Genomic DNA, 27,409 nt, shown 5'->3' with positions numbered 1-27,409 from the left:
ATTAATACAAGTTGGTAAATGTATATTATTGTCATGAGAGAATGGCAGTTTCTGGATTTAGCAATCAGATTGGTCTTTCCTCCCTGTGTGCTTGAGGAACAAATGTTTTTTGTGGACTTAGTGCCCTTTGGTGTACCACCTGTCTCCTGGACAAGTGCCAGTGTTGCTGTTAAAAGATTGAGACTGGGTAGATTATATATCTCTGTTGCTGCTGTGATTATACTGCAGCCTGCAGTTAAGCATTGATGAGTGTTTGGTTTTCTACAAACTTAATATTGTTTGTATTCTCTTAAGTACAGTGACGGACACAAATATAAATGATAGTAAGACTGTGCTCCATTAAGCAGATAAATTAATTTTTCTGTACTCCCATTTTGGAATGTCAGGGTTTTTAAAATTACTAATGCAGATCTTTTGAAATACAGTGATGTTTTGATAGATATCTGAAAAGCTACACAGACAGTTTTTCAGTCTTAATTCCTGTATGGGCATATGTCCTTGATCTCATTCTCATAATTCTTTCTGAGATGTACATCTGGTGCAAAATGCCTCAAGCTGCTATTTCTCCCAAGGTTAGGGATTATTCATAGATGGCACACTTAACTGATTGTTTTTTGATGTTCTGTTTTCCTTATATAAAAAGGTTTGCCGTCTCTATACTCACAGTGCTTAGTATAACTACTTTCTAAATTCTAGTTTTTCTGAGTTCTAGTTTTACTGGGAATGGATTCTATAGATTGTGGCTGATTTTTCAAGGATCATATTTTTCCAAATGCATTTTAAAATTAATTTATGGGTCTGGAGTTTGTCTTTGATATAGCCCCAGAATATCAAGATGGGAGGTACTTATTACTGGAATGATTTTTGTGAAGTTTTCATTCCAAGCCACTTCCCCCCCAATAAATTAGTTGGTAACTTTGATTTCTCTGACATTCTTATTGTGGCAAATAGGTTTGGAATTCCATTCTTTATTCACTATATGACTTTTGGGGTAGTGGGATCACCATATAATAAAGTGTATACACCATGGGTGGGCAACGGTAGCTCTCCAGATGTTTTTTGCCTACAGCTCCCATCAGCCCCAGCCATTGGCCATGCTGGCTGGGGCTGATGGGAGTTGTAGGCAAAAAACATCTGGAGAGCTACCGTTGCCCACCCCTAGTATATACCTTGCATGGTGTGGTACAAATGTTGTTTGGTTGTATGTAGGTGGATGCATGGCAGAATTAAATGCTTTTGCTGCAATGCACTTTTCCCCTATATGTGGATTCTGTCTTTGGGCTAGAAGAACATCATGAGTGAAGTGGCCTTTTGTGTATATGTTTATGTAGTGAAAGTAAGTTCCAGGGATGCCTGTCATCTAAGGAGTCCTTGCTTGGGCTGCTATCACTCAGCTGTAATCACAGCTGTTTAGAATCCTAGTAGACCTTTGTTTTCTAGTGGAAGTGGCAGTACCATTCCTTAAGGAAACCCTGATTTCTTAATGTCAGCCTCACCTCACATCTCTTTTTCATGCGATATCAACTGTCACCTTTCTCTCCATTCACGTCTAGCCCCCAAGGATACTTTCTGTCTTCTTGGGTACCAAACTAAGGTTCCCCTTTACTTTTTCTTCCCTGAAATTGCATTTTCAGATAGTTGGAGTAGGGGTGAGGAGAGCAAGCTAAGAAAATGCTCTGTTTTGTTTCTGTCCCTGCCTTGCTTTTTGCTGGTTTGCATTGCTTCCCTTTCCCACTACCTGTGAGAGCTGCATGCAAGTGAGGGGGTGGAGGAAGGGAGGGAGGCCATATTAGATCCCCCTTCCTCTTGTTTGTTCATAGGCTACTTTATATTTTTGGTTCTTGATCCATAAGTGATATGCATGTGGAAACTTGCTTACTCAATGACAGTCTTCCCAGTTTAAGAATTTCACTTAAGCGCAATACTTAAGAATATTCTTTGTAATCCTGAGTGATAAATAAAAATGGCAAATTGTGAGGATAAAATTTGAATCCTTCACTAGTATGCCTGGAAGATTACCTAAGCTAGGTGCTTTAGTGTCTTGCTGGAGACCAGTACTCTTGACAATATGTAGCATATATGCCATGTTGGACTTTATTGTGCTCTGCAATGGGAATAGAGCTCATTCTTTACAGGGAATTTATGAAGTCAATTGATAGCAACTTTGTGAGACCAAGAGAGAGTGCGGTTTGCTCAGATAAAGCATATGAGGAAAATCCTGGAGGTTAAGAAAACAATTTTCTGAAAGTGATTTGTGTACTCAGAACTATAATGAAAATAATGTTCAACAGCTTGCTTTATGGTAGCTTACAGATACTGAACAAGAAATATTGGCTGCAGTGCAGTTTTTCAGATAGCCATATGAGGGGCCCTGAAGTAATTTGTGCTTTGATTAAAAATATGAAAAAGTATTTTTCATTTGCAAGTTTTAGCTGAGTAATGTATAAAGTGGTCTTCAGCCAGTGAGGTTAAGGTACCTAATAGAAAGTTGGTTGCAAATTCTACCTCTTGCAGAGCTGGTTCAATCTGTGTTGTAGACTCATAGAAAGAGCACTTAGAAGAAGAGCCTAGAGTACATAGAAGTCATAATTAGGGAATGGGCACAAATCAAACCATGAATTCATCACAAATTTTTGCCCTATTTATGTTTTGTGAACAGAAGTCTGGGATGTGTCTTCCGTTATGAATTTCCCCAACTTTTAAAACAGTTTATGGTGGTTTATAGATGAAGCAGAAAGCAGGAGTTAAACCCCTGCTTACTGTTCACCATAAAAGCTGCAAAAACAACTGAGCTGTGGGAAAATGCTTCTCACAACTAAGTGTTTCAGACTGTCTTATGCAGTCCCTTTAAACTTGAATGAAACTGTGGAAGACAGGCCAAAAAAGAGCTGTGTGGCAAGGAGGTGCTCTTCACCATTCAGCTGCTTTGGGCTGTTTTGTGTGGTCTCTTTAAACTTTAACGGTACTGCAGAAGACAGGTCAAAACAGCTGCTCAGCTATTTGTTGGACTTTTTGCAAACCCCCATTTAAAGGGACTGTGGTCCTTTTCAGCAGGGTTTAAGGGGTCACAAACTGGTTTGGTTTGTAAACAGATCTCCTGGTTCAGTTTGTGGTTTGGCCATAAGCCAAACTGCATTTTCCTGTTTTGTGCCCATCTCTACTCATAATAAAGAGGTATAAATCCTGACTTCAAATTATATTCAATCTTACTTGTTAAAATGCATATGTAAGAAAGTTCATCTAAGTAGCCTGCCCAGAAGACACAGACTTCCACATGGGGTGAGATGAAACTAAACTAAGGGTGATCAGGAAAAATACTTAGAACTATGAAATAATAATTCAGAGACTGAGGAAAATGGGAATCTGTTTCAATAGCACCATGGTCTAAATCTAGGCCCCAAACTTCAGATACTGAATAGAAACAGAACATTGGACTTATGATCAGACCTCAGATTCAGCAGGAGCTCACAGGAGCACGGCTCCTGAACCTTTCTGATGGCTTGCCCTCTTTCTCCCTCCCTACCTTGTCCATTGAATAGTAGGTGCAGCTGAATAACAAACCCTGGATTAGGAGAGGGGGCAGCCAGGCAGCCACCAGGGGCTTTGCCACACCCCAGCAGCCCTCATTAATCCCTGGAGAAGCCTGCACCACCCTTTCGCCACTTCTTATGTGATTTTGGGTGGTGGGTAGCTTGCTGGCCTTTTGACTGGGGCATGGTGGCCCAGGAGAGCCCCAGGCGAGTGAGGCCTGCTTGGGCTGGCTGGATCTCTAGCCAACCCAAGCAGGCCTTGCTTGCCCAGAGCTTTCCTTTCTTGCACTGAGTTTCTTTTGGCTGTGGGAGCATGGCACAAGCTAATGAGTTATGCTAATGAGCTGCGCCACCTATTTTTCTACAAAACGCCCCCTGTTTTACCATGAAGATTCCTCCTTAAGGACAAGGAGGACTCTCTGATACATTTGGGTTCCTTTTCCCACAATCTTTGTAGGCAGGAAATTGATTGCATTTTCCATCTCCAAGGCGAGGAGGAGCTCACTCTCAGTCTGGATACTTTTGCAGGTGATAACAGTCCACAATGTATGCCAAACAAACAGACAAGGCTTACAAAACCGTATGAATTTAAATGCCAGGGTGGGTAATAACATTCAGAACCCTATGAAACAAACCATATAGGTAAAGATAAACTGCTAGAACAGTGAAAGAACAATGAAGATGGAAACTGGTAGTCAGCCACCCTTTAAGAAGGGGATAGACTAACAGAGCCTTCCCCCCCCCCCCAAACTAGGGTGGGCCTAGAGCATCTTCCTTGCCCTTGAGAAGAAGGAACCTTCATGGTAAGTCCAATGTTCTTTTCTCTCTCGAGGGGAGGAGGATATTCTGATTATGCTTATCTGATCCAGCTAGGGAAAAGTGACTGCCGAACATAGAGATAACAGTAGGACTAGACCACTTGCTGTAGGAGTCTCCTTCCAAAAGCTGCATCAGCCATGGTGGGAGAGTCCATCTTGTAGTGCCCAATAAACAATGATAGCAAGGCCAAGGTAGTGACCTTGCAGATATCTGTAATGGATGCATTTGTGTTGTATGCTGCTGATGTAGAAGCACTTCTTGTTGAATGAACTGTGATCCCCTCTGGGTTTTGAAGGCCCTGAGATTCATATGCAGTTTTTCAGCCACCTGCTTAGTGTAGCCTTAGAAACTCTTTCCCCCTTGACAGCTGGATGAAAAGCCACAAAAAGGGAATCCAATGTCCTAAATGGCTTGGTCCTTCTGATATAAATGCAAAGTGCTCTGCGAAGGTCAAGCAAGTGCCAATTCTTCTCCCTAGTATGAGATAACTTTGGGCAAAAGGAAGGCTGTGAGCTGTGAAAAGGTGTGTTGACCTTGGGAATGAAGGTGGGATGTGTGCACAGAACCACCATGTCCTTACTGGAAGATGCCCTTTGTGATGGAGAGAGCACCTATCTCTGAGACCTGTCTTGCTGATGTAACGATTACCAGGAAAAGTTTCAGGGTAGGGAATTTCAGGGAAGCTTCCCTCAAAGACTCAAATGGAGGACTGGTTAGAGCCTGAAGAATGACATGAAGTCTCCAAGAGGTAATCCTGTACTCTGTAGGGGGCTGAGACAAAATAACTCTCTTCAGAAATCTCTTCATCACTGGGTGCCTGAAGAGTAGTGCACCACTAACTGATGAAAGGACGATGCTCAGAGCAACTATCTGGTGACAGAGTGCTTGCTGTTGGACCCTGAGAGACTCCATCCTGTTGGTATGTCAGTACCTGAGGAAGATCCAGGGTGCCTGGTTGCAGGTGTTTCCTCTTGTGCCATCTTACAAAATGGTTATGCATTCTAGAAGTGGAGCTTCTCCGGGCCACCATCAAGATCTGAATGATCTGACCAGAGAAACCCTGTGTGTTCAGTGCTTGCCACTCAATCTCCATCCTGTCAGATGAAGTCAGGCTGAGTCTGAATGACAGATGGAACCCTGAGTTAGCATACTGGCCAAAGTGGAAGTTCCCATAGATGTTGAACTGATGATTTCAGCAGGCTGGAGAGCCAAAGTCTCTTGGGCCTGAATGAGACCAGGCAAATCAACTCTGCCTTCTCTTGTTTCATTTTGTTGAGAATCTTTGGAATCAAAGCTATGGGGGGAAAGAAATAAAGAAGGTCAATAGCCAAGGGGACAGCAGAGCATCCATTTGTTCTGCTTATTGAGACTGGTGTCTAGAATCTGGGTGTCTTGGCATTGGTTGGGGAGGCAAAGAGATCTATGCAGGGTAGGCCAAAATGTAGAACCAGGGACTGGAATGTTTCATGGCTAAGGGATCATTCCCCCAGTGCAGCCCAGTGTAATTGAGGCAACCTGCTATTCCGTTGATATATTCTGCACTGAGGCCAGATGTTATTCTGCCCAGGCAGGACATGAGGATAGTTGACTCCTACTGTAGCTTCTTGGCTTTGGTGCCTTCCTGGCAGTTCATGTGTGCCTTGGCTGTGGTGTCTGTATACATATGTTCAATTGAGACAGATGGTCTAGGAAGTGGAGAAGTGCCAGGCAAATTGCACACAGTTCTAAAAGATTGATGCTGAGGAAAGCTTCTTGATGGGACCAGGTCCCCTGCATGTGGCCTGTGTTGGCATCAGGCTGGTGTTGTGATCTGTAGGTCACTTGGAAGGGTTTGCCTACAAGCATTTCTTGGTTGTCCACCAAAGAAGGTTCTTCCTGAGATGCTGACTCTGATTTCAGCATCAGAGTCAGAGGGCTATGAGCCTTTGATATGGCAATTGCATCTTCAGAAGTACCCGAGAGTGTGCCTGGGCCAAGATGCCATGAGAGACCTAGGAAGGGAATCCATATTCCAGGACTTGTGCTGGAAATGTCTTCTGGCTACTGCTGTGGAAGCCATGGCCCTTGCTGAGAACTTGATCGCATCCACGGTAGCATCGGGCATGAAGGCTGCTGCCCTCTCCAGATTGTGCATGTAACTTGACGACTACTGATATAAATCTGGATATTCTTACGACAATGGAGTCCTTGCCATTGTAAAGTTGGCAGCAGAAGGTTTAATGGAGAAAGCAGTTGTCTCATGGGTTCTGAGGAGAGCTGAGTCATTTTTTTCGATCATTGGGATCTTTAAAGGTGTCCTCACCCTCTTTTGGAAGAGTCACCCCGATGCTAATCTAGCCGCAAGAGCATCTACCACTGGAACTGTGAGGAAAAGAGTACAGTCTTTTAGCCTGTCCAGAATGTAAACAGATTGGACAATTCCTCTTTTATCTCATTTTTTAAAAGGGGAGGAAAAGTTGAACCCAGCTCTCTCACCCCAGAGAAAACCTCAGGGTCCCCTTTATCGGTGTCATCATCATAATCATCATCCTGTTCCTCCTTGGGGATTTCTACCTTTGGGGAAGAAAGCTGTAAGATTTTTAATGCTTTATGCAAGGGAGCAGGAAGCTGCTCATGAGAAAAAAAGGCAGGGAGTTGTCTTACTCTGTTGAGGGACTTTGTCCTCAGACAAGTGGACTTCCTCTTTATCCAGATCTGCATCAGAATCCTCAGAACCTAAGGCGAAATCCCTAACTTCAGATCTGTAATCTGAGAAATTTAAATAATTGCTCCTAATGAGGAAGGTGCTTTTACAGGCAGCTTTTGTTGGCCAAAAAGCTGCCCCGTGGTGCAGAGTGGTAAAGCAGCAGTGCTGCAGTACTGTGGTCTGAACTCTCTGCTCATGACCTGAGTTCGATTCTGGCAAAAGCTGGATTCAGGTAGCCGGCCCAAGGTTGACTCAGCCTTCCATCCTTTCGAGGTCAGTAAAATGAGTGCCCAGCTTGCTGGGGGGAAAGTGTAAAAGACTGGGGAAGGCAATGGCAAACCACCCCATAAAAAGTCTGCTGTGAAAACATTGTGAAAGCAGCGTCACTCTAGAATTGGAAACAACTGGTGCTTGCACAGGGGACCTTTCCTTTCCTTTGTTGCCCAAGAGGAGCCCTGGCATTTCTTTGTGTCTAGAAGCCTTGATGTAGCTAATTTTTTGGAGAGATTGGGGTTGGGGAGGGAGGGAGAGGTGTCACATTGTCTTTAACTGGAGGGTAAAGAAGCTCTTTCCCCCCTTCTCTAGCAGATTGGAGGTACTTTGTTGTAACCAGTGCTGGAGACAACAAAGAACTCTCCATCCTCCTTCCCCCCACCCCAACCCAGGGGGAGCTATTGTCTCCCTTCCACTCACCGCTCTGACTGGGGGCTGCAGAAGGCTGTGTTGAGCAGGCCTGGTGAGCTGATATAGGCTATTCTGGCTGATCAGTTGAGGGTTCAGTTTTGGTGCCCAAAATTGAGTCGTCTTCATGATCCAAGCCAGGCAATTCACGTCCTGTGGCTTTCTCCAGAAGCTCTGCCTTGGCAGGACTGCTAGCCAAGTGGGTTTGCAGGGATTTCCTACTCCGTTGCTTGGGGATCACTTTCCCCAACTCTCCCTTGGAGGAGGTCCCATGGTTGGAGACCATTGCTGTGACTGTAGCAGTGGGCAAAAGGCAAACCAGCCTCAAGGAAGATGAGTCCAGAAGAACAAACAAAGTTTGCTTTTTAAACAAAGGAAAAGACACACAGTGGAAAGATAAAAACAGTGCAACCAAAGGAGCTGCTTAAAGGAAAATCTCAGGAACTCTTTCCACTGCTCTCTCAGGCTGAGGTTGGAAGAAGACTGAGGGTGGGTTCCTCCTCCCCCAGGAGATGGAAAGTGCAATCAATTCCCTTCCTTCAGGGATTGTAGGAAGAGGAACCCCAAGCATATTAGAGTGTCCTCCTCCCCTTGAGATAGAACAAAGTGGCAAAATTATTAGCCTAGCCACTAGGAGAATATTCAGTATCAACTTACTGTATTTTTACAACCTTTCTTCTCTTTCTGGTGTGTGTATTTTGTGTATGTGTTTATGTATGTGTGTGAGTGCCTGGAAGTCATGGTTGACTTCTGGTGACCCCATCACCTGCACCTGCGAAATTCTCCACCCTTTCTTTCAATTTTTAACTCAGCTGCTCTTTTTTAAAATAGTTCTACTCCCCAATGGAACTCAAATCTCATTGATACATGCAGATAGAAATTATTTATAACAACAAATGGGAGGCTCTGTCAGATTGATGGGGGAGGGAAATACCTTCTGCCCCCTCCAGTTTCTCCCATCTCAACCCTCTGTGGGCCTCCTTTCCTCTCTCCAGTCCTCTTGCTAGTCAGACTGCTAATCAACTGAACATCAAAGGGAAAGGACAGTTAAAGCAGAAAATTCATCTGTGCTTTCTGCTTTGAGCCTCTGGCTGCTGTTGCCATTGCCACTTGCTAATGGGGGAAGAGGGCTAAGGCAGACTTTCCCCCCATTCCCCCATGAGGTCATGGGCAGTGGAAAGAGTTTTGAGGCAGAAAATGTGGAGGATGCATTTCTGTTTCAACCCTTCCACAAGTCCAGTGCCCTCCTGATTGTGTTTGGATGGCTCCAAGTGTTCTGTAGCTTTGGTTGTCTTCATCTTGTCACCTCTGATCACCTTATCATTCCCCTTCCCTTAAACTTCCAGTCATTGTCCTGTCTCCACCCTTCTTCAGCCTCTGCTTCTTTCCCTTAGTTGCATGCTTTTAAAATCTTCCTTGTTATGTTGTTTGTGATCTTGTGTGGTATCTATCAGGGTTTTTATTTGGAATGACTTCATTTCTGTAGTTTGAGGATATCTATATCTCTGTATCTATATTTGTACCTCTGTATCTAGATGTATAGATAGATAGGTCTGTATCTATCTATAGACAGGATTTTTCTGGAAACCTAGGGATTTTCCTGGGTTTGCAGAAAAAGCACACCCCTTCTCTGTATATACCCCCATTGGGTGGATTTTTTAAAAAAATCTGCAATCTGGGATTATGTTCAGAATTACATATATCAATAATTCTGACACAGTACTGTTGATTCCTAAACACAGTTTTGTATGTACTATTATCTCCCATCTTGCTGTGAAGTTTGTCACTGAAAGGTTTAACTTTTCCCTAAACATATGCTGCTTTCTTTCCTTTGTTATTTATTAAAATGCTTATACCATGTCATTTGCTGAAGCCTCAATATGATTTAGAATGTATTTTGGTACCATTACAACAGTAAAATGAAAACTTATAAGCAAAACATAGAAACTATGAGTAATTAAAATTGGGCAAGCAGCTGAGCATGGTTATAGTCCAGGATCAGAATAATAGTATTTAGGAATCACTTACTGAATCTTCTTGAATAATACTTTCTTTAGTTGTTGTCTAAAGTCTGTTGTAAAATGTCTCTGAATCATTTTGTTTGTGAGTTAACTGTTAGAAGCTTATAAGAATAGGCACTATTAAGAAAAAAAGAAGTTTCTTCCAAACAAAAACAATTCTACTTTTAATTTGTACACTTGGTGAATTTTTATTCTTGTCTATGTCAGGTTTTGCTTGCTTGTCAAAATTATTAGTTTGTACACATGTTTTGGGTAATTTAAAATTAACTGGAAGTAATTCTGCTTGGGTTAAAATGTAGAACATTAGCAGACAATACAGGCAGAATATCACTCTAATATGTTGAATCTTTCTATCTAGTCTGTTAAGTCCCATACTGCTTCTGTTTGTGACCTACCTGTGGCTGGTTTTGAGGGGAAAAAAGTTTCTATAAGAAAAGCCTTGATGGACTGGGCGTGATTGGTGGGTCTTGCTTGAAAGTATGATTGGGGACCAGCTGAGGCAAAAGTTCAATTGATGCATCACAGTGGTCTCTTGGGGGTAATTTTTTAGATACTGTGAAATCATTAGACGTTAGCTACTCTTTCAGTGACACGTCAATTTGTGCTGGACAGTTGTAGCATAATAAACCTGGGGCTCTATGTGTGTGTATGCAAATGCTTCCCATAGCCAATTGATTAGCTGCTGTATATCTAGCAAATCTTTTAGGGTCAGACTTCATATGGCTGATCATTGTATTTAATACACCCAGACATCTTTTACCGATGCAGCCATGGAGGCTATAGTAGGCAAGGAAATCTAGTACAAGGATTTGAAAAGGCTCAAACCTTGTGGTAGTTTTTCCTGCTGCAATAACCCACAGCTGTGTTTTGCCCTGCAGGAGAAAATTTAACATTACTGTATCTCTCTAGTTGGGATCTCATGCATTGCTGTGCATGAATTTTGTGATCTTACTATTCATGCTTTACATGTCTGCTGCTGGAAATATCTATGTATTCATGGCAAATATAATTACTGCACCAAATGCACAGCTATCTAAGTGGCAGTTCTCTATTGTGGCAGCACTCCTTATATTGGTAGCTTTTCTGTACCAGTAGGAAGAACTTGATTCTACCTAGAATTTAGCTTGATGGAAATATTAAAGTGGTAGTTGAGTACATCTTCATTGTCATAATGACAAGTGGATAGCAGGGAGTTGCAGGCATATTTCTTTTTATCCATTTGGAAAAGAGTTACATTAACCATTCATCCTAGGCCGAAGTTAATAGTGTTTGAGCATTATTTTAATGGTAAAGTCATGCCTTCCACAGCCAAATAGATATTGTACTATGTTTATGTGCATTTTGACTTGCCGTGATGTACAAATTTTGTTTGAATTTTACCTTTATTGGCCTTTTAAAAATCTTACATAAAATGAACCCATTTCCTTGTAGCCACCCTGAGCCTGCTTCGGCGGGGAGGGCGGGATATAAATAAAATATTATTATTATTATTATTATTGCTTTCCAGGAGATGATATCAGTGCTGCTTAGGTGGATTTAAGTCCTTTGAGGCAGTGGTCTTTGTGCAAATAACAGTCAGTGGTCAATGTGAAGATTTGCCCCTGGGCTTTCTACAGTGGTACCTTCAGTCTCCTTCTAGCAAGTTATGTTGGTTGGCTGCATGAAGCACTTAGCAAGCATCTTAACTGTGTCCCCCTCCCCTTTTTTCTGAGTAGAATGAGCCAGATGGAAGCTAAAATACTATGAATTCTCATGTTTCCAAACTACTGATACAGCATTTTGTGGGAAAATTATGATGTATTCTGTAATGTGATCACATCGCTCAGCTTTGGCTTAAATTGGCAGTAACAACATCATAGAGTGCTTATAGGATTTGTCTGTGTAGTGGTTAGAAGAATTTGGAAGAGGTTTCTTAAAGTACAAAGGCATGGAAAGACTCTTGTCAGTTCTGAAATTATTTTGACAATGTGTGAAGCTGTAAGGTACTTCTGTTCAGCTAGAATATTGAACTTTGTTATTCATATGATGATGGAACCTGGTTAGGTCAATACTGTGTTGATTGCAGTATCAGCATTAAAATCTGAAGTCATGAATAACCTTTCAGTGGAGGTGGGCTAACTGCTTGTCAAGGAGCTGTAGGGGAACTGAGTGGTGCAATTATGTAGAGGTTCACTTTTGCTTGAGGTTAGGATTTTGAAAGTGTAGCTTTATTCCTGGGGCTTAAGTTTCAATATGACCATAAAGATGAAGGGGTGGACTTTTGTGATTTTTATCTTGCATTTTGCTTAGGTGCTGCAGGCAACATAGGTGTTTGCCGTGCTGCTGTACTTCGCTTCATTCAGAATCATACTGAGGTATGAGGATACTGACACGGCACACTGGAGTGATATTAAGCAGAATGTGGTATTAAGTAGATTGGGAAGAAGCCATAGTTCAATGGTGGAGGTGCAGCTTGTATGCAAAAAAGTCCTGTGTTCAATTCTTGGTAGCTCAAATTGAAAAAAAACCCCACACAAGAATAATATCTGACAGAATTTAGTGAAGGAGGTGCTGTTGGACAAAAAGAGCAGTGTGATGCTGTCTAGAGAGGAAATGAGGGAATGGATTGGGAAAAAAATGCTTCAGCGAACAGGACACTCAGTGCCAGACAGTGCACCGTAGTCATGTGATTTGTTACTATGTGGCTGTCTTGGGGAGAGCAGTAGTTACTCTTGAAAACCTGAATGACGAACCATATTTTCTCCACATGTATAGCCCTTTCTGTGTGCCTCTGGAGACCTGTGCATGTGATCTCTAGATAGATAGATAGATAGATAATTTTATTTATATCCCGCCCTCCCCGCCAGAGCAGGCTCAGGGCGGCTAACAACATCATTCAATTTCCCTTATACAAAAGACAAGGTTACATTAACATTAAACATTAAAAATTCTGATAAGTTTAAAATCACTTAATTAAGTTGATAAAAGTGCTAATGCTAATTGTGCTTTTATAATGGCGGTAATCATTAGCAATTTCTTTCTTCGTCAGCGAAAGCCAGTCGGAAGAGGAAGGTCTTGCAGGCCCTGCGGAATTGTTCAAGGTCCCGCAGGGCCCGCATTTCCTCTGGAAGTTGGTTCCATAGGTTCGGGGCTGCAGAGGAGAAGGCCCGGTTACGGGTGCATTGCAGCTTCACCTCTTTCGGTCCGGGGGTGGTCAACAAGTTTTTTCCAGCTGACCTCAGTGCTCTCTGGGGTTCGTATGGGGAGAGACGGTCCCTAAGGTAGACAGGTCCTCGACCATATAGGGCTTTAAAGGTAATGACCAGCACTTTGTAACAAATCCGGTATGTAACTGGCAGCCAGTGCAGCTCACGCAGCCCAGGCTGTATGTGCTCCCATTTAGGGAGCCCCAACAACAGTCTGGCCGCTGCGTTCTGCACCAGCTGCAGCTTCCGGGTTCGGTACAGAGGCAGCCCCATGTAGAGGGCATTACAGTAATCCAGTCTCGAGGTGACCGTTGCGTGAAGTACCGTTGCCAGGTCTTGGCGCTCTAGGAAGGGAGCCAACTGCCTTGCCCGCCTCAGGTGAAAAAAGGCTGACTTGGAAGTGGCTGCAATCTGGGCCTCCATTGATAAAGAAGGCTCCAGTAAAACTCCCAGACTCCTAACCCGGTGCGTCGCTTTCAGCGGCGCCCCGTCGAAGACCGGGAGAGGTATTTCCCCTTCCCGGGCGCCCCGACCCAGACAAAGGACTTCTGTCTTCGCTGGATTCAATTTCAGCCCGCTCCCCCTCAACCACATTGCCATATCCTGCAAGGCCCGGTCTAAATTTTCAGGGACGCAGCCAGGCCGGCCGTCCATCAGCAGATAGAGTTGGGTGTCATCTGCATATTGGTGGCACCCAAGTCCATATCTCCTGGCAATCTGGGCAAGAGGGCGCATATAGATATTGAATAATATTGGTGAGAGAACTGCCCCTTGAGGCACTCCACAATCCAGTGTGCGCCTCCGGGACCGCTCGCCACCAATTGCCACCCTTTGTCCCCGATCCTCGAGGAAGGAGGAGAGCCATTGTAAGGCAGACCCCCTCACCCCTATATCGGCGAGGCGGCGGGTCAGTAGCCGATGGTCGACCGTGTCGAACGCGGCCGACAGATCTAACAGCATCAGCACCGCCACACCGCCCCGATCCAGATGCCGTTGGAGATCATCTACCAGGGCGACCAGTACTGTCTCCGTCCCATGACCCGGGCGAAAGCCGGACTGGCAAGGGTCTAGGATGGAAGCGTCATCCAGAAAACTCTGCAACTGCGACGCCACTGCCCTCTCTATCATTTTACCTAAAAACGGTAAATTAGAGACCGGTCGGTAGTTTGCCAATTCGGCCGGGTCTGCTGTACTTTTTTTCAAGAGGGGTCGGACCAAAGCCTCTTTCAGGGATGATGGAAAGCGCCCCTCCGAGAGGGATCTGTTTATGATGTCCCGTAGAGGACATTCAAGCTCCCTCAGGCAGGATTTAATTAGCCAGGAGGGGCATGGGTCCAAATCACAAGTTGTGGGGCGCGCAGAGGAGAGAATTCCGTCAACTTCCTCCAGGCTGAGCGGGTCGAAATGATCCAGAGTTAAATCAGAAGACAGGCAAGGGGCCTCGGGCTCATGTGCTGTATCTAAGGTGATGGGCAGGTCCTGGCGGAGCGACGTGATTTTGTCTGCAAAAAATTTCGCAAAAGCCTCACAGCCTATTTCTAATTCTCTGACGTTTGGTCTGCCCTGGGGCAGTGTAGTTAAATGTCCAATTATTTTAAACAATTGTGCCGGGCGCGAATTTGCAGACGCAATCTTGGCCGCGAAGTACTTCTTCTTCGCGGTCTTGACTGCCATCTCATACGACCTCATAAACGTTCTGTAGGATGTTCTCGCCGCTTCGCCACGAGTGCGCCGCCACTGCCTCTCTAGTCGTCGGAGTCCTTGTTTCAACCGGCGTAGCTCCAGGGTATACCAGGGAGCCAGCCTTGAACGAGGGCGCAGAGGACGTCGGGGTGCGATCTCGTTGATTGCCCCAGATAGCCGGTCTTGCCAGGCATCAACCAGGGCATCAAGGGAATCGCAAGGGGGCCAAGGATCCCGAAGAGCTGTTTGGAACCGTTCCGGGTCCATCAGGCTCCGCGGGCGAGCCAAAATAGGCTCTCCGCCCTTACAGGGTTGTGGTAGCGTCTCCATACGAGCCTTGAGGGCTAAGTGATCCGACCATGGTATCGCCTCCGTCGCGATTTCGTTCACTTTAATCCCGGCCGCAAAGATCAGATCTAATGTGTGTCCAGCCTGATGCGTGGGAGTCGTAACAAATTGGGAGAGTCCCAGTGTCGCCATGGAAGACACTAGGTCCATCGCCTTAGTGGACGCCGCGTCATCGGCGTGGACATTGAAGTCACCCAGGACCAGAAGCCCTGGGTACTCCAACGCCCAGCCGGACACCGCCTCCATCAGGGATGGTAAGGCGCTGGCCGGTGCGTTAGGCGGGCGGTACACCAGCCAGATCGCCAACCTCTCCCCGACATCCAACACAAGGCCGACACATTCAACACCATCGATCTTTGGGGCCGGGAGGGCCCGGAAGGAGTAAGCCTCCCGCATGAATACCGCCACCCCGCCCCCCCGCCCGCTAATCCGCGACTGGTGGAAGACCGAGTAACCTGGGGGAGTCATCTGGGAGAGTGCCGTTGTCTCTCCCTCTTGAACCCAGGTCTCGGTCACGCAAGCCAGGTCTGCATCCTGCCGAAGCAGGAAGTCCTTGATGGTCTCGGTCTTATTATTTATAGACCTGGCGTTGCATAGCACCAGTGTCGGACGCGGGCAAATTCTCTTGGTCCCCCTACTTGTCACCGTTGGGATGGGAAGTAGACTAGAAGGGGGCCGAGCACTATTTTGTCTCTGTCTCCTTCTCTCATATCTCCGTCCATTCCCACCGTCATATCTTCCCCTCCCCAGGAGCACTGAAATCCCCTGACCGGTCATCCCAAGCCTATTCTTTGATGGTTATTGTTAAGTTCAACCGACTAATTTACATAAACAGCACAGATCCCCAGCCCACCCCCGTCCTTGGTTCCTAATTATCCAGATCACTAAAATCTTTCCTAATTGATTAGTAAATAAATAAGTCTTACTTAGCACAGTACTAAAACCTAATTCCTAAAATTTAAAGTGCTAACACTTTAGTGTATCACAGCACTGTGTTACTACCAGTGGCTCTTTAGGGCAAGCTATATAATATTGGAGAAGCATGTGAAGAAGTTTTGTACTGACTAAAGGAATGAGGGTGCATGTGTGACGATCCCCTCAAATTATTTGACAGGTTATAAATTGAATGGCTTGGGAAAGTTAAAATATACAGTCCAGTTGATGACTGGTTTGTGAGAATGGTTAGCTACACGTTGAGCTGAGGGACGATAGGGTTGGGGTGATGTTTCCCTGCATGATCAGAGTGGCTCAGTGGCAGAGCTCTATGTGTTTAGATATTCTTCTCAGATCCCACTTTCACTTTTTTCCTTTCTAGCTCTTAGGAGTAGTTATTGTTTTCAAGCACCTTATATGCTGTCTTGTCTTCTTCCAAGGACATTGTTTAACAGTGGTCTCATGCCTGTTGACTTCCCTGAGATGGAAATTTTGTAACAGTAATGCAAAAGGGAAAGGCGGTTGTATGTCCTTTGTCACCTTGCCTACCTTGTAGTGTCTTCTCTACGTATTCCCTGTGATTATCTTTAAAAGTAGTAAAATTTTTGGGTTGCTTGTTGGCTGAAAGACTTACACATTCGACGCTTCTGCTTAATTTATTTTTTAGATTTATATCCTGCCCTATCCCACAAACAGGCTCCGGGTGGCTTACAACAGTAAAACAACAAAGTTAAAATAATATCATAAAAACAGGCGTTACAAAACAGGAGCAGCACAGTAAACAATCTTACAGACATAGGTGGTAAATAGCATGCGGCTGATGGCTGACAGCATAGCATAACACCATAATGGTGAAATGCTGGGGAATATGATGGCTATCAAGGACACCCACTGGATTAATTAAAACCCTGGCGGAAGAGCTCCGTCTTACAGGCCCAGCAAACCCTTGATAAGTCCCACAGGGCCTGGATCTCCAGCAGGATCATTTCACCTGGTAGGAGCCCGGACCAAAAAGACCCTGGCCCTTGTTGAAACCAGCTGGGCATCCTTAGGACCAGGGACTATGAGGAGATGTTGAGCAGCAGACCTCAGAGCCCAGGGGGGTTCATATGGGAATGCAAGTTTTTTAAAAAACTATTGTTCCTAGATATTATTGCATAGTGTCTCCCATGTTGAGATATGTTTCAATTGCATGTCGAGATCATTTGGCCTTTAGATGCCTATGTGTGAGGAAGTGCACCAAGTTTGATATTAAAAACAGACTCTTAAGGCAGGAAGTGTTCTCAGTCTCTACCAAGTGGAAGTAGTCAACTGCCTGAAAACTACAGGAGAACATCAATCAAGCTCTTTGGTTTAAACCTCCAAAACATCTTCACAAGATAACTCCCATCAGCCAGTCTCCTGGCTAAAGTTGACAGATCCAAGTCTCGATCTCCTCCATTCACATTCAGTCACCAGCCACCAGAACCATAAGAACATAAGAAGAGCTGGGGCAGACTAGTGGTCCATCTAATTCAGCATCCTGTTTCACACATTGGCAAACCAGTTGCGTCCCGGAAGACAAACCAACACACCAACAGCTGTTCAGACCACTATAAAGATTCACATAATGTAAATAAAGTATATAAAAACCAAACATGTCTCATCTACAGGTTCATATCATATGGTTTGTGGTCCAAAGCCAACATACAGTGTACAGTATAAATATATGCCTAATGCAGAAGCAAAGAATTTACACATTATATCCCAATGTATACTAGTCTTACTCCTGCTGAAATTATTTTGTCTCCAATCTGAGAGTATATTCCATAGTTCCTTTAGGAGTAGAACAATGCTCATTTGATGAATAGAATTACAAAAGCCAAAGGATGATGTGTTCTAGGTACCATATTGTGTTTTGAATGTTTTTTTATCCAAACTATATTGGCTTCTTAGTGGGACCAAATCTCAAAAACATTTCAAGCAGACTGAAGTTCATGCCATAAGGTGGGATCAGACCAGCATGGAGACTAAGGTTCTTTCCTGCAGATGCCTCTTGGTACTGGTATTCATAAGTTTGCTTCCTCTTGATAAGGAGGTTCCCTTCAGTTACCATGGCTAGTAACAATTGATGGACCTGTATTCCATGAATTTGCGGTCTGTTTTTAAAGCTGTCTATGCTTATGCCCATTACTACTTCCCCTGGCAGTAAATTCCACAATTTAATTACTTATTGAATAAAGCAATATTTCCTTTTGTTTGTTCTGAACCCATTTCCCAACAATTTTATTAAATGCTCTTGAGTTCTAGTATAATGGGAGAGAGAGAGAGAAAGCGCCGCCTATCCACTTTCTCCACCTCATGCACAATTTTATAAACTTCGATTATGTCTTCCCTTAGCCATCTTTTTTTCTGGACTGAAAATTCCCAGATTCTGTAACCCTTCCTCATTGGAAAGGTGCTCCAAGCCCCTAATAATCTGGTTGCCCTCCTTTATACTTTTTTCCAGTTCTGCAGTATTGTTTTTGAGTTGCAGTGACCAGAAAAAATGTTTAGTGTTGGGGGAAAACATAGACATTGTGGGAATTTCAGAAACTTGGTGGAATGAGGAGAATCAGTGGGACACGGTGATTCCTGGATAAAAGTTATATCAGAAGGATAGGGAGGGAAGAGTTGGAGGTGGGGTGGCTCTGTATGTCAGAGTGGGTATACAGTCCAGTAAGGCTGAGGTCAGAGAATTAGATTCCCTTCTAGAAATGCTTTGGGTTGAAATAAAGGGCCCAAAAGGAAATTTAACTATGGGAGTTTGTTATCGCCCACCAAATCAAAATATAGAGGTCAATTATAATATGATGGAAGGATTAAAGATAGTGGTTAAACGTAAAAACTGTGTCATAATAGGTGATTTTAACTACCCACAGATTGATTGGGTCAATATGTGTTCTGGTCGAGAGAAAGAGATTGTGTTTCTAGACACTGTCAGTGATTGTGCTATGAAGCAGATGGTCTCAGAACCTACCAATGGTGGGGCGATCCTGGATTTGGTCCTAAGTAATGCCCAAGAGCTGGTGAGAGATGTAAAAGTGATTGCACCGCTTGGGACCCGTGACCATAATGTTATTTGTATAAATAGGGAGTTGCCCCAAAAGACCACCACAACCACTTTTAACTTTAAAAGAGGTAAATTCTCTGAGATGAGGAGGCATGTGAAGAGGAAACTGAAAGGAAAGGTAAATGCAGTCAAAACCCTTGGGGAAGCTTGGAGGCTATTTAAAACTACAATCCTAGAAGCTCAGATAAAATATATACCACAAGTTAGGAAAGGCACAAACAGGTATAAGAAAAGGCCTGCATGGTTAACAAAGTTACGGAAGCTGTAAAAGGTAAGAAGGATTCCTTTAAGCGGTGGAACGCTAGTCCAAGTGAGATTAATAAAAGGGAACACAGGCTGTGGCAAAACAAATGCAAGATTGTGATCAGGCAGGCAAAAATGGACCATGAGGAGCATATTGAAAAAAACATAAAGACCAACAATAAAAATTTCTTCAAATATATTAGAAGCAGGAAACCAGCTAGGGAGGCAGTGGGGCCCTTGCATGACCAAGGGGTAAAAGGATTACTGAAGGAGGATAGGGAAATAGCTGAGAAGCTGAATGCATTTTTTGCCTCAGTCTTCACTGTGGAAGATGAGAAGTGTTTGCCCAGTCCAGAACCACTAATTTTGGAAGGGGTGTTGAAAGACCTGAGACAGATTGAGATGACAAGAGAGGAGATCCTACAACTGATAGAGGAATTAAAAACTAATAAGTCACCGGGTCCTGATGGCATGCATCCAAGAGTTCTGAAAGAACTCAAAGTTGAACTTGTGGATCTTCTGACAAATATATGTAATCTTTCATTGAAATCTGCCTCCGTTCCTGAGGACTGAAAGGTAGCAAATGTCACCCCCATCTTTAAAAAGGGTTCCAGAGGAGATCCGGGAAATTACAGGCCAGTCAGTCTGACTTCAATACCGGGAAAGTTGGTAGAAAGCATTATCAAGGACAGAATGAGTAGCCACATTGATGAACACAAGTTATTGAGGAAGACTCAGCATGGGTTCTGTAAGGGAAGATTTTGCCTCACTAACCTGTTACAGTTCTTTGAGGGGGTGAACAAACATGTGGACCCAATAGATGTTGTTTACTTTGACTTCCAGAAAGCTTTTGATAGTTCCTCATCAAAGGCTCTTTAGTAAGCTCGAGAGTCATGAAGTAAAAGGACAAGTCCTCTTGTGGATCAAAAACTGGCTAATTAATAGGAAACAGAGAGTGAGTATAAATGGGCAATCTTCGCAGTGGAAGATGGTTAGCAGTGGGGTGCCGCAGGGCTCAGTACTGGATCCCATGCTCTTTAACTTGTTCATAAATGATTTGGAGTTGAGAGTAAGCAGTGAAGTGGCTAAGTTTGCAGATGATACTAAATTGTTCAGGGTGGTAAGAACCAAAGAGGATTGTAAGGTACTCCAGAGGGATCTTGAGGCTGGGTGAGTGGGCGTCAACGTGACAGATGAGGTTCATTGTGGCCAAGTGCAAAGTAATGCATATTGGGGCCAAAAATCCCAGCTACAAATACAAGTTGATGGGTTGTGAAGTGGCAGAGGCTGACCAAGAGAGAGATCTTGTGGTAACTGTAGATAACTCACTGAAAATGTCAAGACAGTGTGCGATTGCAATAAAAAAGACCAACACCATGCTGGGAATTATTAGAAAGGGAATTGAAAACAAATCAGCCAGTATCATGATGTCCCTGTATAAATCGATGGTGCGTTCTCATTTGGAATACTGTGTACAATTCTGGTCACCGCCCCTCAAAAACGATATTATAGCATTGGAAAAAGTGCAGAAAAGGGCAACTAGAATGATTAAAGGCTTGGAACACTTTCCCTATGAAGAAATGTTAAAACGCTTGGGGCTCTTTAGCTTGGAGAAACATCGACTGCGGGGTGATATGATAGAGGTTTACAAGATTATCCACAGGATGGAGAAAGTAGAGAAAGAAGTACTTTTCTCCCTGTCTCACAATACAAGAACTCGTGGGCATTCAATGAAATTGCTGAGCAGTAGGGTTAGAACGGATGAAAGGAAGTACTTCTTCACCCAAAGGGTGATTCACTGCCACAGGAGGTGGCGGCGGCTACAAGCATAGCCTTCAAGAGGGGTTTGGATAAAAATATGGAGCAGAGGTCCATCAGTGGCTATTAGCCATAGCATATTATTGGAACTGTCTGAGGCAGTGATGCTCTGTATTCTTGGTGCGTAGGTGGGTGGGGGTGGGCAAAGTGGAAGGGCTTCTAGCCCCATTTGTGAACCTCCTTTCTTTTTTGGCCACTGTGACACAAGAGTGTTGGACTGGATGGGGCACTGGCCTGATCCAACATGGCTTCTCTTATGTTCTTATCCCAGCAGAACAGAATAGTGACAGTATTCCAAATAAAGGCTGCACGTTAGTTTTATATAAAAGGGCATAACAAAATTGACTATGCTATTTTCATTCCTTTCCTAATAATTCTGGTGTGGAGTTTGCTTTTTTTCTCTTCTGCCAAACACTGAGTTAATATTTCATTTACCTTTCCTCAACACGCCCAAGTTCTCTTTCAGTTGTGGTCTCAGCCAGTTACGCCTCACCTTATATTTACCCACATTGAACTTCATTTGCCATGTGATGATCCACACTCCCAAATGAGAGAGATCCTCCTATAGCTTTTTACAATCTGACTTGTTTTCATCATCCTGAATAATTTGGTATTATCTGTAAAGTTGATTTGCAAAAACATTTTGGATATTCCCTCCACCCCATTTCTTGGGCACTGTCAAATGCTCTCATGAATGTTAGGAGGATTGAACGATCTTATCACAGCCAGAAATCCTGGACTCAACCTCAGTGGCGGCTCTTGTTTTTAATTCTAAAAACTGCTTCACTCTGAACATAACCAAATGTGTACCAGTGAGTAGCCAGGTTATGGAGCTTTGATGCAGTGTCAGTGCAGATGCTAATTGTGCACCAAAGACGGTCAGTAGCAGATGTCTTCCAGTGGTACTCAGGTGAATAAGAAGAGCATCTCAAACCCTTCATTTTTGTATTCGGTTCCCCTCCAGAATGTTCTTCCACCATAAACATGAAAGCACTGAACCCCTCCTATTCAAGACAGCTGGAGTATGTTTCTCTTTCCCATTTTGTTTTCCTTCTTGATCTTAACCCGTTTTCATCCATTCATTGTTTGTTAGCTTTTCCTTTTCTATTCTCTGTTCTAGACCAGTCTACCCTACTGCCAGTTGGTCCTTCTCTTTGTATCCAGCTTAGATACAGATCCCTTCCGAACGGAAACTCCTTCCCCATTTATGCTGCTTCACTTTTTGGTCCCTTTCATGGGCAGCCCTCACCCATCTCCTTCCTCTGGGTTGATTTTTGCTTGGGTCTGAAAGTAGGAGGAGCACAATTTGAAATAACTTAAAACCAAGCATACAGCTAACAGAAAAGTAATGCAGTTACTCCCTAGGATTTATTTATAAGTGTATACAATTTACCATCATTTTACTTCATGTCTTATATTTTGAACTTGAATTTTCTGAATTGCTTTCTGTATCTTGGACAGGGCTATAAAGTTATTTGCTGGTTAAACACTTGCCACCCTTCCATCTTTTTCTCTTGTCAAAGATATATTGTACTGAACTGTGAATCATGAGTACATTGGACTAAAGTTCCATTTTTGCCCCAAGATTTGTATTAGGGATTTTTGCCCCAAGACTTGTGTAGGGGATATTATTGGGAGACAGGCCTGACATGTGGACAGATATAGTTAACACTATTTTGTTATGCTCTAGAATTGGAAATATATTGTACCCTGCCTCGCTGCTGCCTGAAATGCCTGTCTTGAGATGGGAGGAGATGAGATGGTAGCCCCTGGGGCTACACTAGAGCTGTCTCTGTTCTTTTAGTACTGTGGTCATACTAAGATAATTAAATCTACTGTGCTCACTGGTGATGGTAGGAATTTTACTACCTTGAATTTCTTTGTTTTATATTGTCTTAATATCTTGCTCTTAACTCTTTCTAAATTTGAGCAAATGAAAAACATGGTAGATACGCCAGGCACAAGGGAATGGAGCCATTAGATGTACCAATTTAATAATTCACATAATGAATTAGGATGAATGCACGTGAATTTTCATTTGTCTGTTTCACAATTTGTCTCCATCAGTAGGCAGAATATAGATAAGTGGAGCTTGAATGTTTGTTTGCTGTTGAAACAAGGGAACTGCTTTTTGTTTTCCCTAATATGCCAAATGATTTTTGAAATGTATTTTGTACTTTCGAACAGAGTGAGTAGTCTCTAATGATCAAGATTTCTGATATTACATTTTTTTTTTTAAAAATGTGAACAGTCTGTGTAGTAATCCTGTGTTTTTAGTTTTGTGTATGCCAGTAACAGCTGCATGTATTTGGAAATTGATGAAGAAGCTTTATGAAACCAAGTGGTTTAAAGATGCAATTTCAGAATAGGTCATAATGGTATAAATTGAACTGAATTAACCCCCCCCCCCCCCGTTTTTATTAATGTCAAGTAGTTTAAGAGAGTCTCTGTTTCCATTTTGTAATGAACTAAATGGCTGTCATAGCTTGTCGAGGGACTGTTTGCAGCAGTCATTTTTGGAATTTTAGTGGACTCACTGATCGAATCAGCACTGTCAATAGCAACATGCCCCTGAAAATAAAACCACAGTTGCTTGATATTTTGGTTTTCATGTGCCTGTTTCTGTGGCTTCTTTGTTACACAAAAATCTACCTATATCTCCAAAGCATGGTAAGTTCTAAAAAAGGGTTCTGTTGTATGGAAATATGCCTAATTTTTTTTAAAGCTTCCCCCTATTCATTTTGTGCAGGATTAACCTTGAACCTGTGCTACATAAATACCAATACTCTTTTACTTCTAAAGAGGTATTGAAATTTTAATGAGGAGCTCTAATATGGCCTGCTTTAAAAAAAATGAACTATTATAAGGAACAGTCCATTCAAAGCAAAGCTCTTGTTCCATTGATTTTAGTATAAGGTAGGAATGGGCATTTCTGTCTAAAAATAGCTTGGTTAATTGATGATCAAGTATTGATTCAGGATTTTAAAACATGATAAAACAAAAAAAAATACTTTAATCATCAACAAGTTTGGTACTTAAACTACTTACCCTCCCTGAAACAATGAATCTAACTCTTAAAAACTATAATTAAGTAAATAGCTCTTAAAATGCATACTAAAGGAGCTCTTAACAATGTATGCTAATCTTTCTATAGGTGTGTAAAACTTACTAAACAGCTCTTCTCTGTCCTGGAGCACCAAGGTCAACGTGCAATTGCACTGCAATAAAATCTGGCGATTTAAGATTTTTGCCTGAAACTGAATGTATATGGAAATTTTCCTAAAAGCGTTTCAATTTCAATTTTGTTTCCTGCAGGCGGAACTCACAGGCATCAAGTGGCGTAGGTATAACTTTGAAGGCCATGGAGACTGTGGCCCTATTATCTCAGCCCCTGCTCAAGATGATCCAATTCTTCTGAGCTTCATCCGCTGTCTGCAGGCCAATCTGCTGTGTGTCTGGCGTCGTGATGTCAAGCCGGATTGTAAGGAGTTATGGATTTTCTGGTGGGGAGATGAACCAAACTTAGTAGATGTGATACATCGTGAGCTGCACAGTAAGTCTTTTCTTTACCTCCCTCCATCTTAGAATTTGCTGATTTTTTTGATGAAATTAGGGTTGCCAGTCCCCAGGTCTGAGCAGGGGATCCTCTGGTTTTCGGGGCTTCTCCCTGCTGTGGACTAGTTGGCCAGCAGGGAACCCCGCCTTTAAACAGGGGTGTCATCATGCATTGTCCCCAGTGCGATGACATCATCCAGCAGTGATGTCATCACATAGAGGACACTCTGGTTTTTGGGCAAAATTCTATGGTTTAAGAGCAAATTTACCATAGAGTTTTGTCCCAAAACCAGAGCATTGCCCCTGGTGTTACTGATGCAATGGCATCACTTCTGGTTGACAGTCCATTGCGCAATGTCCTTGTCACCCCTGGACTGCTCCCCAAATTCCCTTGATGAAGGGACAAGAGAATCTGGCAAGTGGCAACTCGACTTCTTTTCTGCATTACTTTGTCTTCAGACTTCGTATGTGCAAAGATGTGCAAAGGTTTTAAATTTAGGAGGTATTAGGTTAGAAATGAATTAGATGTGAATATACTTGTGCTTTGAATTATAGATGTTTGTAAACTGAAGTATCTATTGAGCTAAAATATCCAGATGAAGAGTCCCAAAACACGATGACCGAATGATTCTGCAATGTAAACTTCACTGATCTGTGTTCAAATCCTTGAAATGTTTTAGAAATAGGGAGGTGTTTCCTATAATTCAGGGGTGGCCAATGGTAGCTCTCCAGATGTTTTTTTGCCTACAACTCGCATCAGCCCCAGCCATTGTAGGCAAAAAAAATCTGGAGAGCTACCTTTGGCCACCCCTGCATAATTTGTGGTAATAATCTTTCAAATCCATGGTAATAATCTCTCAATTCATTAAATATCTATTCTGTTGCCCCCCCTGGTTTTTAGGGTATCTTTTAAAATTTTGCTTTCCTCCCACGAAGCTGTTCAGTAAACTCTGTAGAAGAGTTATAAAGCAGTAGGCATTTTCTAGCCTCTAGGGGTAGGTGTGCCCTTCTTGACAACCAACAGGTTATTCTGGCTAGAGTAAATATGAGATCCATTCATGACCAGCCTATGTGCTTGGGTCACCTGAGCCTGGCTTGACTGGGCTGGATCATTCTTCCCCACCCACTTTATGCATAACACTATATGACTACAGTTATTATATTGAAGCAAATGAACAGTGTTAATACAGTGGAATTGCCAACATAATGTGGCAAAGCAAAATGTGATGGCTCAAGTGCCTGGGCAATAATGATATATTCTCTTTCTTCTGCCTCTGAAGCAGCAATACATTGGAAAAGAACAGTAGCTATGAGCAGGAATGAAAAAACAGGCCAAAAAAGGGGGGGGATTTTAAAAATAAAAACAGTTCCACATGTTCCCTGATTGAACTTTCACAGTAAAAATCAAATTTCACAAACATTTGGTTCAGTCTTAGGTGATTTGTAGACTATAACTTTTCATAGGATTGTTTTATTCTGAAAATTATTATAGCAGAAAATGAAACAGCATAATTTCCTTTGATTTACCATGGGAATATTACTTTAGACTTAATGCTGGGTCCTATGCTCTTTCAAATATGATTGAAACAGTTTGGGATATGATCAACTATTTCTGTTCTAGGGTTCAGCATAAATTCTTTTGTCTGCAATGCAAAAGTACCTTTATCAAATAAGCACAGAAAACTAGTAGGTGTTGATGCATCAGGAAGAGAGGGAAAACATTAGTAGATCATCATATATGACTTTCAACATTCTTAAAATATGGCCACATAACTGCTTTAAGATTTTTTTTTAAAAAAATGCAGTTGAATCTTCATGATCTACACTTCCTTTTTAAAACACTAGCATGACTGCTGTTGGTTCAGATGCTTAGATTCTTCAGTGCTGTTATCCTATGAATGATGCCTTTCTTTGTGTGTTGTGTACTGTGTATTTTAATGGTCAGGAGAGTTTGATTTAAAGCAGTGTTATAGGTCAGTACACTATTTAATCTGCAATCTGCATGGTCAGTACCCAAAGGCAATAAATGATATATTGTAGTGAAGTTGACATTATATTCCAGAATGCCTAATTGCTGCTTCTTGCTGCATTAATTTGGGACTGTGGTTATGGAATTTCAGTATGCTGCTGTTTTACCCTTCTCTGTAACATACCAGTATTATCATCCTTGGGTCTTTACAAGATGCATGTCTTCATGAATACCAGATTGTTTACTTGGCAAGGGAACCTGAGAAATCTCAGGACAGGGATGATTTCTGTGTGCCTCTTGGCCTATTTTATGCAGGTAGCAATGGATTCATGTATAATTAAAGAGATGGCTCAGAAGTGCTGCATCAAGCGATTCCGTGGATGTTAATTTTTTATGAGGCACCTGTTCAGAGTAGAGGCATGGGTGACATTCCTACTTACCCAGCTAAGCTTTAATAATATGTTTTCTCCTATGAAATGTAATTTATTTAATATTTCAAGTATGGTTTGGGGCCTAAGTGTGTTCAGTGATCATCTTATTGGATGGAAATTGCAGCTTACTGTTTCCTTTGCTTCTGTGAAAAGGTGTCCCTCGTTTACATGTAATGTTTTAAGTAACAGAATTATAGTGCTTACTGTTTCTTGAATTAGCTGTGAATTGAAAATCGTATGATATCTAGGGAGTTGGAATTTGTCATTGTATATATGAATTTGTATTTCAGCACTTCATATGGTAGAATGTAATGTTTCTCAAAGAAGAAGAAAGCACCTGTCACTTGCTGAGATTTACATAAGATAATGGGGAATCTCTCTGCTAAGCATATCTCCTAAAGAAGAAAAGGAAAGTC

At 42.7% G+C, this 27,409-nt stretch overlaps 1 protein-coding gene across 2 annotated transcripts in view; it reads left to right on the top strand.

The window, feature by feature from the left end:
• The window catches only part of MED13L (mediator complex subunit 13L), a 287,857-nt gene that overhangs the window by 13,911 nt on the left and 246,537 nt on the right, over window positions 1-27,409 (top strand). For both annotated transcript variants that reach the window (XM_060250117.1, XM_060250116.1), the window contains exon 2: window positions 24,354-24,591. In XM_060250117.1, the coding sequence (XP_060106100.1) occupies window positions 24,354-24,591 (238 nt within the window). The remainder of the gene's footprint in view (window positions 1-24,353; window positions 24,592-27,409) is intronic.

This window comes from Heteronotia binoei, chromosome 11, assembly GCF_032191835.1.
Source record: "Heteronotia binoei isolate CCM8104 ecotype False Entrance Well chromosome 11, APGP_CSIRO_Hbin_v1, whole genome shotgun sequence".
In the NCBI taxonomy this organism is placed as follows: Eukaryota; Metazoa; Chordata; class Lepidosauria; order Squamata; family Gekkonidae; genus Heteronotia; species Heteronotia binoei.
The sequence above is the reverse complement of the archived record's forward strand: the minus strand, read 5'-3'. Positions and strand labels throughout refer to the sequence as shown.